Source organism: Mauremys reevesii, linkage group 2 (assembly GCF_016161935.1).
Source record: "Mauremys reevesii isolate NIE-2019 linkage group 2, ASM1616193v1, whole genome shotgun sequence".
Classification (NCBI taxonomy): Eukaryota; Metazoa; Chordata; order Testudines; family Geoemydidae; genus Mauremys; species Mauremys reevesii.
This window is the reverse complement of record NC_052624.1, coordinates 94,739,008-94,753,815: the sequence shown is the minus strand read 5'-3', so window position 1 is coordinate 94,753,815 and position 14,808 is coordinate 94,739,008. Positions and strand designations below refer to the sequence as shown.

The 14,808-nt window shown below is 43.0% G+C and overlaps 1 protein-coding gene across 22 annotated transcripts in view; it reads right to left on the bottom strand.

Moving 5' to 3' along the window:
- Positions 1-14,808, bottom strand: part of HECW1 (HECT, C2 and WW domain containing E3 ubiquitin protein ligase 1) — a 451,523-nt gene that overhangs the window by 173,610 nt on the left and 263,105 nt on the right. For 21 of the 22 annotated variants that reach the window (XM_039525998.1, XM_039525991.1, XM_039525994.1 and 18 more), the window contains one exon: positions 12,228-12,322. The exons of the other annotated variant lie outside the window; for it this stretch is intronic. In XM_039525998.1, the coding sequence (XP_039381932.1) occupies positions 12,228-12,322 (95 nt within the window). The remainder of the gene's footprint in view (positions 1-12,227; positions 12,323-14,808) is intronic. 22 annotated transcript variants of the gene reach the window in all.

The window sequence follows — 14,808 nt, the reverse complement described above, 5'->3', positions numbered from 1 at the left end:
GAAGGGATATTAAACATTGGTCTTCAGGGCTTAAGCCAATCCCTAACTATTAGGTAAGGCCAATTTGTGGCCCACTGCCACTACCTAGTGCAGGGTTCTTGCACCTTTTTCTGAACCGTCTGGTTCTGGCCACTGTCAGTAACAGGAAACTGAACTAGATGGACCTTAGGTCTGATTCAGTCTGGCAATTCCTATATTCCTGTTTTTTCATTTAAACTAGTTAAATTGTTTTAATATACAAGATCAACCAAGTGTAAATGGTGCTGTGATCCAGTGATAGTCAAACACAAGAAAAAATGACTAGGACACAACACACTCTTCACCATTCTGCTCACAGGCTTCTAGCATATCCAAGGACAGTTAAATCAATGTATACAAGGATTGATATGCAGTCACACTAACTGATAAAATAAGGGGAATGTAGCAGAAACTACCTGTTTCATAAAGCAATGTTAAATGAAATATATTTACCGCTTATGATCTGACAAATTTGAGAAGGCAGGTCTTCCCTTCTTTACTTCCATTAGAGGGTCAAATATCAGCCCTCAGTTACAATGCATAACTTCAAAGATGTCCCCGCTTTGCTCTGGTGTAACCACAGGCAGAATTCCACCCAGAGATATAACATGCAAGAATGCACCAGGCCAGATTCTGATCTGTAAGACTGGTGTAACTTAGGAGTAACTCCATGAAAGTCAAGGGATTCATGCCTTATTCACACTGGTGTATTGCAGATCAGAATCTAGTTAATAGTACATACTGATGCAAAGATGATTACACTAGTGCAGTGTGTTGCACAGCCCCATATCATTATATAATTTGCTAAACTATAGAAGGCAATAATATCAGGTGCAGACCATTAGTGTGACTGTTATGTCACCATAACAGGAAACATTTGGAAAATGGTGGCTGAGAAATATTATATACGTATGCAACCCATTAACAAATAAGTGGTTTGTGTAATGAACTCCTTGGTGCCACTGGCAAAATCATCCCACTTTCTCCCTCACATTTTTGATCTTCTATTTGTTTATTTCAACTCAATGCTACATTGTGACACCACCACCTAAATCACTTTAAAATCACTGCCATGTTGAACCAAATATAGTTCCAGATCCTCAGCAGGTGTAAACTGGATTAACTCAATTAATTTCACCTGATGATCCGGCCCCCCAGTGTTTACCTACCCGGTATTCTTATTGTGCAAAATCGGAGGGCACATGGAGAGCCCTTATTACAACAAAGGGGAGCTCCGAAATGGCATGCTTGATCTTTAGGCCAATCAGGACAGTGGGCTTGGTGGGGTAGAGCAGTTGCTCAGTAGTTTTGCTATCAGCTCCTGCAGATGCCAAGGAGGAGGCAGCTTGTACAACATTCTTGGGAGTTGTGCGAATGGTCTGAGGGTAAAATGTGACCGAAAACCTGTCTTTTGTGTGACCTGGTCAGCTGCGCTTGCCTGACCTGAACAGCTGCAAGTTAAGTCTCACATAAGATGAATGGGTTAGATAAATTAATGTTTACAGAACTATTTGATCTAATAATTTAGCACAGAGAAGCCTTTCCTATTTGATCTCCTTACTTACTCATTCATTCTATTGCAGTTATCTCCATGGCAGGGGACGATGTACTAAATACGCCCTTGTGAAAAGGGGTGTTGGAACAATTTGTATAGTGGGGGTGCTGAGAGTCATTGGACCAAATTGTAAACCCTGCATATGATGGAAACCACTTCTAGCTAGGGGGTGCTGCAGAACCCCTAGCTCCGGCACCTATGCTTGTGAAGGGGAACACTTGTTAGCAATGCCATTTAATGGTCAGGTCAGGGTACAGAAGGTTGTCTTCCCCTTGGGTGTTCCCCTTTCTCACTGTGTGAGGTCTGTCCTTTTAGCAACTCAGCCATTTGGCCAGGTCACACGTTGAAGTGCACTCCTTTCGGGACACACAAAAAGAGTCTAATGATGTGGAAACCCTCAGAAGTGATCACGTGATCAAAGATCACTTCAGGGATCCTCCCTTGGGTCAGGATTTTGGGGTCTGGACCCTTACACTTTCAGGATCTTCCCTAACAAGGGCCCCCTCTAGGGACAGCTTTCTGTCATTGGTCATCTCTTTAGAGGTTGGCAAGGGAGCCCTGGTCCACCCTGTTCACCTGGCTCTGATCCAGGGCCCAGAGGTAGGCAAGCTAAGATCAGTCCTTGGGGTGCAAGGCAGGTGCCTCCCTGGATCACTTCCCTCCTGTAGCAGGGTAAAATAAAGAACTGAACACAAACTTAAAGTTTCTGATCTTCAAAAGCAGTGGCAGATTAGCCACTGGGACAATTGGGTCCATGCCCAGGGGCCCTGGCCAATTGTGGGGCCCCACCCGCCAGGCACTCCTGCAAGCCCCCGTGCCTCGACTTTGCTCCCCAGAAGGAGTGCTGGGTGGGGAGTGGGGGGAAGCCCCTGCACCCCAAACCCATTTCCCCAGCAGGAACACTGGGGAGGGAGCGGGGGACTGCAGGTGGGAGGGGCCCCCACTTACTCTGGTACAGGGCCCCACAAAACCATAATCTGCCTCTGTTCAAGAACTCAGGACACAAAATTGTTCCCCTCCACTGTCTGATGCACTCCGAGCTGCTCTGTTTCCCTTTTTTAAACTTTGCATCCAGCTTGTGCAGGCTTTGCAGATGTGGCAGGGCAGGGATACCTGGGCCCTTAACCCCTTCTCCTCCAGTGTGGGGTTTGTAATCCTCATGACAAAAATTTAGATTATGAAGTTTTCAGGTGCTTAACCAGAATCAAGTGGAACCTGTGTTGGAACAACAATTCTAAGGGATTGGGGGAAGTCTTCTATTTCCAGAGCTTCCATTTCAAATTAATTATGTTCCACTGATTTTTAGTACACTAAATACTCTATGCATACCAACTGTCCTATTTCCCTGGGCATAAGGCTTTTCTTTACTGCATGTAGCTGGTACTTAGCCAGAGACACATCTGATGTGTCATGCTAATTCTTTTGTTCCCTGATATATTACCCACAATCCATCCCAGGACGCAAAAAGGCATTGACATTCAGCGCATCATTTGTATTAATAAAGTTGCCCCTTGACACAAATGCTCTGTGCCAATTGTTTCAGAGCGGTCTAATCAGTGTGCCTCAGGGCACCACTGAAAAGAAATCACGATAGAGAAATAATGTGTCATGCCCTCCTGATGAAACAGACAGACTGTTTAACTAAAGGTGCCTATTTACTACACACATACAAACACTTTGCACCTTATTCTTTCCATCCTTCTCAGATGTGCAGTCTTCAAAGAGACACACAAAATACTCAAGTGGTTTAGTGTGTTAGGAGTACAGGATGGTATTTAGCATTTACCTAAATTAAAATACATCAAAAATCTAAAACCACTGTCAAACCCAATTCAGATTAGATTTGTTTTCTGTAGGTCGTTTGAAGTTTAATTCAGGGTTGTTAAATGCTTTGAGTTCCTCAGATGTCATGTGATATAAACACAAATTGTTACTGGGCCCAAATGTAGATGATAAGACATCTAAATCTATATTTAGGAGCTTGATTACCCTTTCTTAGCACCTAAACTTAGGTACTCAAGTTTGAAATTTGGGACTTTTTTTTTCGATAAAAGTCATACTGGCAGATCAGGAAGTTACTCAGCGTAACAAAATACCTGGTGACTTTTTAGTTTGCAAATCAGAGGCATATTCCACTTTGTTAAGAACAATAAAAACCACAGGGACAGCACCGTGTCTACATTTTCCTAAACTGTAACTAAGAAAATTACTGTTGATGCAGAAAGAGGTTACTTCTTGTATTTCCATTCCACCAGTTTAAGATAGCTCTGTATTAAAACATACAGACATGCTTCTTTTAAGTGGTAGGACTGTACACAAGGCAATGGCGACAGGCATTTGGGCCACATAGAATTGAACTGACCAAAAAGAAAAAAAAGATTAGTCAGAACTGGGTATACCTGTCATTTTATCTGTTGATGTATTTTAATTTTCTGTATATCAATGGTACACACAGCTAGATACAATGCTACATTAGTAAGTGATCTCACTTACTAATTTTCTTCTTTTTTGAAAGATTCTATGAATTTGAGAGATATTCCCTATGCTTTCCATAGAAGTCAATTGGTATTTAGGTGCTTTGCTGAATCAGGACCAAAATACTGCTGGAACTGGTAATATCTGTGAAAACAAACAAAAAGGACAAACACCATAGAAACTAGTTTTCTTAACTTTTAAGCAAAATCTCTTCCCCCATTTAAAATATGGGAAGTGCACAGAAAAGGAAACAAGGCTATTATTAATAATGCAGTGACTATAGTTACATCGCGGTTATACTCTGGCTATGCCATTTGATTCCACCAATCCATATAAATGGAAGATACACTATCTGAGAGACTGATTATGATGTCAATATAATGATCTTTATGTATCTGGATTCTAAAAAGTTCATGTATTACCAAGATGGTAATAATAAGTAATATGGACAGAGAGTTAACCTTCAGGTTATAGGAATCAGTGGTAACTAGAATATAGAAAAGCATAACCACAAAGTGTAATTATATTACACCAGTGGCTCAACTGCAAAACCATTATGGGACTACTCATGTGATGAAGTGTTCCCTAGTACTTAAGTACTAAGTGTTGACTAGTCAGGTCCTACTGTTCTTCTTTCTTTTACTTCAGATCAGTTTACTATGAACAGTTATTTTACACCTTCTTAATTCCAGACACCATAAACCATTTTTGAGATGCCTGCCTGTATTGTTCTTTGTGGACTTTCAGAAAACCTTTCACAAAGAGACTTCAAAACAAAACAAAACACCGCCTAAAGTAATTCTACAATCAGTTTAGTAACTACTTTAATTCCAGAGGCACGCATTTTTATGTTGTACCATTTTATGGTGTTACAATGCAGTAGAGGCAAACTGTAAACACACGAGGCAGCTGAGGTCTATAAAAGCATTGCAACTATTGTTAAAGTAAGATAATATCAAAGGAAAACAAAAAGGCATTGCTACTTCAACACACCAGACTGTGGTTTAAGATCATGGGAACTTCTTCCACTCAGTTTTCCAAGCCTTAGAAAAATGGAAATTTGGCCCTGTTCCTAAGAACTAATTGTCTTAACTTTAAACTTCCCAATATGGGAATTCACCTTCTCATAGACACTATTCCCAGCATATTTTTCTGCTTGCTGGCCTTTTAAATTTTGGACTGACAAGCTGCTGCAACCCTGTAGGTGCCATTTTGTATCAGACTGCTGCAGCCACTTATCCTTCCAGCCAAGTAAGCATTTTTTAGCTCTAATTATTTTTTTCCCTTTAATTTTCCCTTTCTTTTCTAATACCTCAGTAAATTACACCAGCCTCTTTGCTCTTCCTCCCTCGTACACCTGCAAAGGGAACAGGCTGGATGTAAGGGGTACTCTGATGCCACTTACTTTGCAGGTCAAACTGGCAGCTGCAGGAAGAACTCTGGCTATACTTTTTAAATATATAGAAAAGGGCCCCTCTTGTCACATTCTCTCATATCGCTGGTGGCTTAAGTAGGCACAATGCCTCAGGCATAGCTGCTCTGGTGGCACTTCTCTTTTCCAGCATGGTTGAACCTTGTAAGAGGCATAATTTGGCCTTGTATTTGTAAGATATGTTAAAAAATATGCTTGACTTGCATTCTTCTGTGTGCTTAATTGTAATGCCCTGATAATGTATTTTACACAAGCCTTTTTACATAACCTTAACTGTTGAGCTGTGTCACAACTATTAAGTTAATCTCCTTTTCTTGCCTCCATATCCCATGCTTCCACACCTATTGCTCTGAAAGATGCTATATTATTATTATTATAGCTATCCTGTGAGAAGTGTACTGGTGATTTTACTGCTATGGTTAATATGTAGGGAGGCAGCATGGTCTAGTGGGTAGCGCGCTGGGCTGGCGCTCAGAAGACTTGGGTTCTAGTTCTGACCTGCTGCTGACCTCGGACAGCTCATAGAAATGTAGGGCTGGAGGGGACCTCAAAAGGCCATCTAGGCCAACCCCCTGCACTGAGGTGGGACCTAGTAAACCTAGACTATCCCTGACCAGTGTTTGTCTAACTTGTTTTTAAAAGCTTCCAATGATGTGGATGCCACAACTTCCCATGGAAGCCTGTTCCAGAGCTTAAGTACCCTTAGGGCCTGTCTACACTGGCAAGTTTTGTTGCCAAAATCTGCCTTTTGGCAACAAAGCAGCAAGAGTGTACTCACTACAATGGGACTATTGTCACAAAAAATGCCCAGTTTTGGCAACAAAAGACTTCCACCCCTATGAGAGACTTTTGTCTTTTCCCCTCCCTTTATTGTCGACAAAGAGCCAGTGTAGACACTGCTGATTGTTTTGTCGACAGAACTGGCTTCCACCAGTATCCCACAATGCCTGCCCCGATTGCTCTGCTCAGTGTTTTGATCTCTGCTGCCCTGCAGGCATGCGCCCTTTCCCTTCCAAAGCTCCGGGAACTATCTGTGTGCTGCTCCCTTTGGGGAACAAACAAAGAACAAATCATTGGAATGCTCCTGTTCTGCCCTGCGCTAGGAACACAGCATCAGGCAGACGCTGCTGCCGGGGGAGAGGGACAGACTGCTGTGCTGCTTTGCCATTCTTCAGCACAGAGAGCTCACAGAGCTACTCATGATGCTGCTCTCGGCTGCTGAGGGGGCTGTGGGAGAACTCCCGGAGAGAATCCCAAGATACGCAGCGATCAGCTCTTCCTTCCCACAACACTGCACTGTGGGATACATACCCATGGTGCATTGCTCACCCGGTCGATGATGGTGTCCCCAATGTGGACATGATCTGTTGACAGAGGCAGCAAGTGTGAACACCCTTTGGTGATTTTTGTTTTGTCAACTTTTGGGTGTTGACATAAGTGTAGACGAGCCCTTAGAGTTAGAAAGATTTTTCTAATATCTAACCTCAATCTCTCTTACTGCAGATTAAGCCCATTACTTGTCCTACCTTCAGTGGACAAGAACAATTGACCACCATCCTCTTTATCACATCCCTTAACATATTGGAAGACTGTTATCAGCAGGGCCGGCTTTAGGACGATTCCCCCGATTCCGTGAATCGGGCCCCGCGCCTCAGAAGGCCCCACAGTGTCTGGAAGAGGGGCCCCACAAGGTAAGGCCACGGAAGACAACTGCTGCCGAGGAAGGACCCTACGCCGAAGTGCCGCCGGAAACAGCGGCAACTGATTGAGCTGCCGCCGAATTGCCGCCGCTATCTTCAGCGGCAGCTAAATTGCTGCCACTGTCTTCGGCAGCATTTTGGTGGCAGCTCTTTTGAATCAGACCCTGCATGTCCTAAATCCGGCCCTGGTTACCAGGTAGCCCCCTGAGTCTTCTTTTCTCAAGACTAAACATGCCCTGTTTTTTCAACCTTTCTTCAAAAGTCAACTCTTCTAAATCTTAACTCATTTTTGTTGCTCTCCTCTGGACTCTTTCCAATTTGTCCACATCCTTCCTAAATTCTGGTGCCCAGAATTGGACATAGTACTCCAGCTGGGACAATTACCTCATGTATCTTCATATAATACTCCTGTTAATATACCACAGAATCATATTAGCCTTTTTTGTAGCTCCCTCATATTGACGACTCATATTCAATTTGTGATCCATTATAACCCTCAGATCATTTTCAACCGTACTACCACCTAGCCAGTTATTCCCCATTTTGTAGTTGTGCATTTGATTTTTCCTTCCTAAATGAAGTACTTCACACTTGGCTTTATTGAATTCAGGGGCGGCTCTAGCAATTTCGCCGCCCCAAGCACGGCGGCACGCCGCGGGGGGTGCTCTGGCAGTCGCCGGTCCCGCAGCTCCGGTGGACCTCCTGCAGACGAGCCTGCGGAGGGTCCGCTGGTCCCGCAGCTCCGGTGGAGCATCCGCAGGCATGCCTGTGGGAGGTCCACCGGAGCCGCGGGACCAGCGGACCCTCCGCAGGCACACCTGCGGGAGGTCCACCGGAGCTGCCTGGCGCCCTCCCGGCGACCGGCAGAGCGCCCCCCGTGGTGTGCCGCCCCAAGCACGCGCTTGGCGTGCTGGGGCCTGGAGCCGGCCCTGATTGAGTTTCATCTTGTTCAATTCAGTCCAATTCTCCAATTTGGCAAGGTCATTTTGAATTTTAAACCCGTGCTCCAAAGTCATTTCCCCTTCTCCTTGCCTCAATTTCCCCATCTGTAAAATGATACTGATATCCTTTGTAACATGCTTTGAAAAGGACTGTAGAAGAGGTAAGTATTATTAATTAGTTTTATTATGAAGGGAACCCACATCTTATACAATAAGCCATGAAGTAAGAAGAATGAAAAGCAAACCAGAGTGTTTAAATGGTGTATGAAACAAGGGAAAGAATGAGAAACTTGTCCCTTCATACACGCAAACTCACTTTATCATAAAGACTTGGTTTAGAGCTTAGTCTTCCAAAGCACACAAAGAAATGAAACAGGACGGTTCATTATCTAGTGCTCACCAACGGCCCACACTCAACATGACAGCAAATAATGCAAATATTTACAGCAGGAAATCCTCAGTAATGATCAGTCACCACCAAATGGCAGTTAACTTATCAAACGGTAATCCCTGCCGTGGGGAGAGACAGCCGAGGTGGCAGTTCTGCACTAGCACAACACTCAGAAGGTCTCTCTCAATACTTAGCTCCAGTTTACATGGTTCTGCCCTGATGCTAAGTGTGTTTGACTAATGCCGTGAGGGGTCTATGCGACAAGAACTGTGGCACTAAAGCTCTAGAGGTTAGGCCAACAGTGTTTCTATGTATCTAGTATGTACCTAATGAATTCTACCAGTTTAAGGGGGAGGTGGATTCATCCTGAGGTTATACATCCATACACCACTTTTTGTTTAATTGTGATGTATCCGATCTGTGTCTTCAGACTGTGAACTCTTAGGGAAAAAGATTTCCTTTTTTGTGTAGTATGCTGTTCATTGTGGTGCCTGTTTATTTTAATGCAAAGGGGGCTAGCCCCATAATTAGGTTAAATCATTGTCACATTCTCAGCCTTTGCCACTAGCCTGATGCAGCTTTCCTGCTGCTTGAAATAACTGCTCTTGAGTGGCTTTAAAAAAATGGTTATTTAAATCACTGAGCTGAGCAAAAATTAACTGACAGAACAAATGTCCATTTTTCCAGTATGGTACTTGATGTAAAGTCAAATGTACAGTTACAGCATTATGACTAAAAACAGCAGCAACAACATACTGAATATTACAGATATCACCAAGTTGTTCTATTCTACTGAGTGTAACTCACACATACTATTATAATGAGCATGGCATAAATGTTTAGCTATACAGATCAAAGCTGAAACAACTAACTGGGGTCCTTATGCTGCCCTAAATCCATGTGTAGAGCTTGCACTGTGTGTGAATTGGGCGAAGGATATAGCTTTTGAATCCTAATTATTCAGACTCATAATGGTGACTCACAGAAGATACACCCTGGGAGGACTTTTAATTGGCAAATGAACTGCAGGGCATCCGAATCAGCAGAGGAAAATATAATAACTGGGTTGGAGTGTGTGGTGATAAGTTCAAAGGTAATAAAACATACACATTATAAAAATATGAAAAGTCACCAAGTCTGAAGTACAGTCAATGGACACGTGAAGTAATGATGTCCAACTAGCATAGCAATAGCTTCCTATTTGGGGATCAGCTTTTTTTTTTCTTTTTTTTTAACTTTAACTCTGTCAGCAGCATTTGTACTGAACTCCACCTGGAAGGCTCTAAGGCAATCTGCTTGGGATAGTCAGCATATGAGTATGCTAGTTGTAAACATTGTATCCAGAAGGAAACCTGTATCCAAATGCCTTTAGATGGTCATATGCTCTTGTGTGATCTTTTTTTCAAGCTGTGCGAAATTTAAAAAGTCTATTAATCTAAAATAAGCAGCCTCCAATGACACACTTGGATCCTACTGAGCTCCAGAGACTAAGGGTGAAATTGTAACTCCACTGAAATCAATGGCAAAACTCCCATTGACGTCAAAGAAAGCAGAATTTCACAGGGCTCTATCTCTAATACCTATTTTACAGATAAGGTCGGCAATCTTCTCTGCTTAGGATTGTTTCTCACACTGCACTTGGGGTCTAGCCCTTACACTGCTGGTAAGACTCCTATTGACTTCAGAGGGAATAATTCCTGAGCAAGGACTTCAGGAACAGAAATCACAAGCAAAACAGAACATGAGTACAAGTCTTAGACCATGATCCTATTAGCTATTCCGTGAGGGCAGAATGTCTGCATTCATGATGCAGTAGGAGGATCGAGGCCTTCACTTGAGTTGTGGCCTAGTTCATTGGCTGCTTTGTGACACTGGAAGAGCGCAAAGCAACTGGATCAGACTGGTGAATCTTGTCTGATGAATTTAATTCATTGGTCAAGCGGAAGGGCCCTGCCCATCAGTCCGTGCCTGTATAAGTAGTCTCGTGGACTTCAATCAGACTACGTATGAAGCTAGCCAGTCACAGTCCTTACTTGGCCATGCAGGGGAATAAGGAGAGCAGGGCACCTTCTTGCTCAGATTGTGACTCCAGCATGGCGTGGATAGTAGGAGCTACTCTCCTGATACACCTCATTGGTGAACAAATGGACAGGGAGGGGTTAGAGAGACAGGGAGCAGAATGATTCCTGGCTGTGCACATGCTACTTACCAGCCCGAGTAGTTGACAGTGTACAAAATGGGAAGTAAGCTAAGTGAGGGGCAAGAAGGGAAGAAAACTTGACTTTCTGAGTCATAATTCATTCTCTGATCTGTTCCTGGGTGGTGCATCTCTGTGCTGCCCCTGAGTTGGGGCTGATGTAAGGTTACACTCCAACCCATGATGAGTAAGTGCAGGAGGATAAGATCCAGAAGAGTTAATTGTTATTTCTGAAAGCCATTTCATTAGCCTATCTTTTTAAAAGAGTGTATGTCTTAAACCTTATATTGGTACAGTATTTTCTCTCTTTTTCCACATTTTCTTTTTAAAAAAATGCAGTTAACTGAAAACGAGAGAGCTAGCTAGACTGATCTATTGATCTAATCTATCTGGGATCGTTGAGCTCCTCAACCCCACAGTCTCTGCTGACACCAGCATTTCCAGCTCCAGCCCCAATGTCTTTGTCTTTGAAGTAGACAGGCTGAGGACTGTAACTTCTTTCACAACTCTGAGAAACCTATTAGTTTAAAATTAAAAAACCCCAACCCTTTCCAGACTGAATGAGCTTTCTGGTCTGTTAACTTGTACTAGAAAGGTGTATGTGTGTTTTCAGTTCAAACAGCTGGCTTCTTTGAGTTTCCAGCATAGAAGACACGGGATGGGGTTGAAGTTTGAGCTGACAGTGGTGGTTTCAGCAGTGACTGGAGGTATGAGGTTCACAGGTAATGGAGAATCTACACATTACATTTTTCTCATGCTTTTTTCTCTTTATTTGGGTGTATCAATGTGGTAAGTCTATTGAGGTAAACAATGTCCAGCTTGTTTGGTTGTTTTCTCCTACTTAGTATTAAGCTATTCTATTCCATTATTATGCTTTGAACATATTATACATTATTGTGTCACATACCATACAACAAACAGAAAAGAATGTAAGAACTGATGATGTGTTACAACTTGTTCGTCTTTTTGACTCAAAGCCTGCAAAGGATCCTGGGATATGAACACAAATGATTCTGGGGCATAGGATGATGGTAGAAAATTGAAGTAGATGTTTTTGCGACCCAGATGGGAAAAGGTTGACCTCCCCCATCTAGAACACAGGGCGTAGCCTCTGGTATTTAAAAAAAGATGGAACATTTTTTTTAATCTATAATTGAAGGAAGAAACTTCATGATGTGTAAGGATGTGTGCCCTGTTTCTTTAAATCTGTAGCATAAAGTCAGTCAGGAGGGGCTGTGGAAGTACTGCATTCTCTGATTGTTAATAACTCTTATAAACTGAGTGTGTGTTACATAGTGTGTGTTACTAACTCTTATAAACCATGGCATCTTACATAGCTGACATTCCAGTTCCTCTGAGACTATCACAGGATTGATATCTCTTTAGTATATTCCAGAGAATTTAAGAGCAGAAAGTCATAATAAAAATTAACACAAAAATACAAAGGACAGGCAAGGAATTGCACAATAATAGCTGGAAATAGATAATAGAGAAGCAGAAAAGGCTGGAACTACTTACGGGAGCAGAACTGTTTTTCACTGTGACACTGGGGGTCGTAGCACGTAGTGCTCCACTCACTCCGTGGTAGTATTTGAAGCAGATCTTTGTTTCAGCTAAAAAAGAAAATGATTTTACATTAGAAATATTACCAGGAAGAAGTTTTATAATCTGTTATACTTGGGATGCATCATGTCCACTCATGAGGGCTAATGGGCAGATGAATCAAAGCCATTTGTCTCCATCTGATGGTCAGGTTAGGATACTGCAGATAGCTTCAAATGCTGGTTTCCCATGTTGTCTTGCATGAGATATAAAAGTTATTTGGTCCCTATGTTACATGAGAGATTAATCCTCAACCTCCTCTGAGCAGTAGTTACCAGTTGTGTAAAAATATGTCTAAAGTCTGCAAAATGTGATAAGGATTTCCTCAAACTAAAACCATAGGGATAAACCCCTTATGATTCAGGGGCTAAGCCAACTATTAATTGATGAGATCAGGGAGAAACTTCACTTGTGGGCAGGTTATTCCATACTCAGGTTATTCCATACTTTGTGGGGGAGGAATAGCTCAGTGGTTTGAGCATTGGCCTACTAAACCAAGGGTTGTGAGTTCAATCCTTGAGGAGGCCACTTAGGGATCTGGGGCAAAAAGCAGTATTTGGTCCTGCTAGTGAAGGTAGGGGGCTGGACTCAATGACCTTTCAAGGTCCCTTCTAGTTCTAGGAGATAGGTATATCTCCAATTATTAAAAAAAATTATTATTACTTGTACATTATGAAATTTCTCTGAAGCAGGCTGGTTCTGGCTACTATCAGAGACAGGTCACCGGATTAGATAGATGACTGGTCTGACCTGGTATAACAATTCCTATGTTAAAGCATTTTTCACAAACAGTGCTAAGCCATATCTTTTCCTAGTCTATTTCCATTGATTTCAATGGGATTTGGATCAGAGCCTTAAGAACTTTGCTAGTGCTGGCAGCATAGACTCCGTGAGTGCTCCAGGGCTGGAGGATCCATGGGAAAAAAAAAATAGTGGGTGCTGAGCACTCACCATTAGCCCCCTATCAGAGCCTTCTGCCCGGCAGTGTCCCCGTCGATCAGTGCCTTCCCCTCCATCACAGCACCTCCTGCCCACCATGGATCATCTGTTCTATGGTTTGCAGGAGGCGCTGGGGGGGAAAGAGGGAGGGTACGCCATGCTAAGGGAAGGGAGCGGAACGGGGCAGGAAGAGGCAGGGTGGGGGTAGGCCCTTGAGGAAGGGGTGGGGTGGGGGCAGGGCCTAGGGCAGGGCTGGGAGGGAGTAACCCCCCCTCCAGCACATTAGAAAGTGGGCGCCTCTGACTGGCAGGAACATTAGGATGGCAATAATCTTCTAGGGATTAGCAGCGTACTCTTTCCATTTTTGTTGTGTGTCAGCTGAATGTACTAATTAAAAGAATCCCATCTTGACTAATGAATCAAGACATGGAAGAAAACAAATCAGCTTCTCTTTTAATGGTTGCTGTATGATCCATCACATGATCTATTACAAGAAAATGGTACCTTCCACTCATCCTGGAGCCCAAAGGATGGCTGAATTTTCTTGTCTTCCCACTGGACCCCAGATAGATACCAATATGAACACCTTACAAATATGTTTTCACTGGACTGGAGAATACTGTGGTTATCCTCTGCCCTTCAGCAACCCCATGCTGTAGTGGAATGGGCTTTTCAGGATCAGTTTTTCTTAATATCTTTTTTCCAACAGTTACTTGGCACAGTCCTCTCTACAACTGTAGTTGCAGTGCTAAGTGTTCAGATACAATGGTAATAAGGACCATATAAGTACACAGCTTTGTACACTGCAAGGTGCCAAAGTGGGAACAAAATAACCTACTGCTTAAATCCTATCATACCTCATTCCTTCTCCGACTGTTTGGCCCAATCTGGCAAGCACTTAGCACCAGGCATTGTGCTTACTGCCATGAACAATACTTTTGAAATCAATAGAACTGCTCATATTAGCAAGCACTGTGCCTGGTAGCAAGTATTTGCAGGATCAGACCTTTAGGCTGCAAACTCTTTGGGAAACAGACTTTTTTCTTCTATTTGTTCTGTACAGTGCCTTACACACTTCTGAGTCAAATTCTGCCATCTCTGTATACAGGACCCTCACTGAAGTTGTCAGGAGCCGTGTATGCTCTGAGTGCAGACTCTTTCATGCTTAGAGTGCAGTGATTATAATAGAGATGACACTCACTTTCAAAGCATTACAGTTTCTCACCTGAACAAAAAGAAATCATTCTACCACAGATGTGCATTCAATGGCCCTAGAAACATCTCATGCCACAAACATCACTTAATTGTATCAGTGCTGTCTAGCACACAGGTACATGGGGCAAAATGGAATTCCAGTTCTGCATCAGACTGTTGGTACCTCCTCATTTAACTGTCTTGCTGCCAGCAACTGCTGCCACCTATCGGCCTCTATGGAACCCAGAAATGCTCCTTTAAAATACCACAGTTATGAGCGCTTTACACATAATAGTCATATAAATAAATAATGCCTAAATGACAGTGTTTTAGTGCTACCGAGGCAGCAGTGTATGCCAGTAGC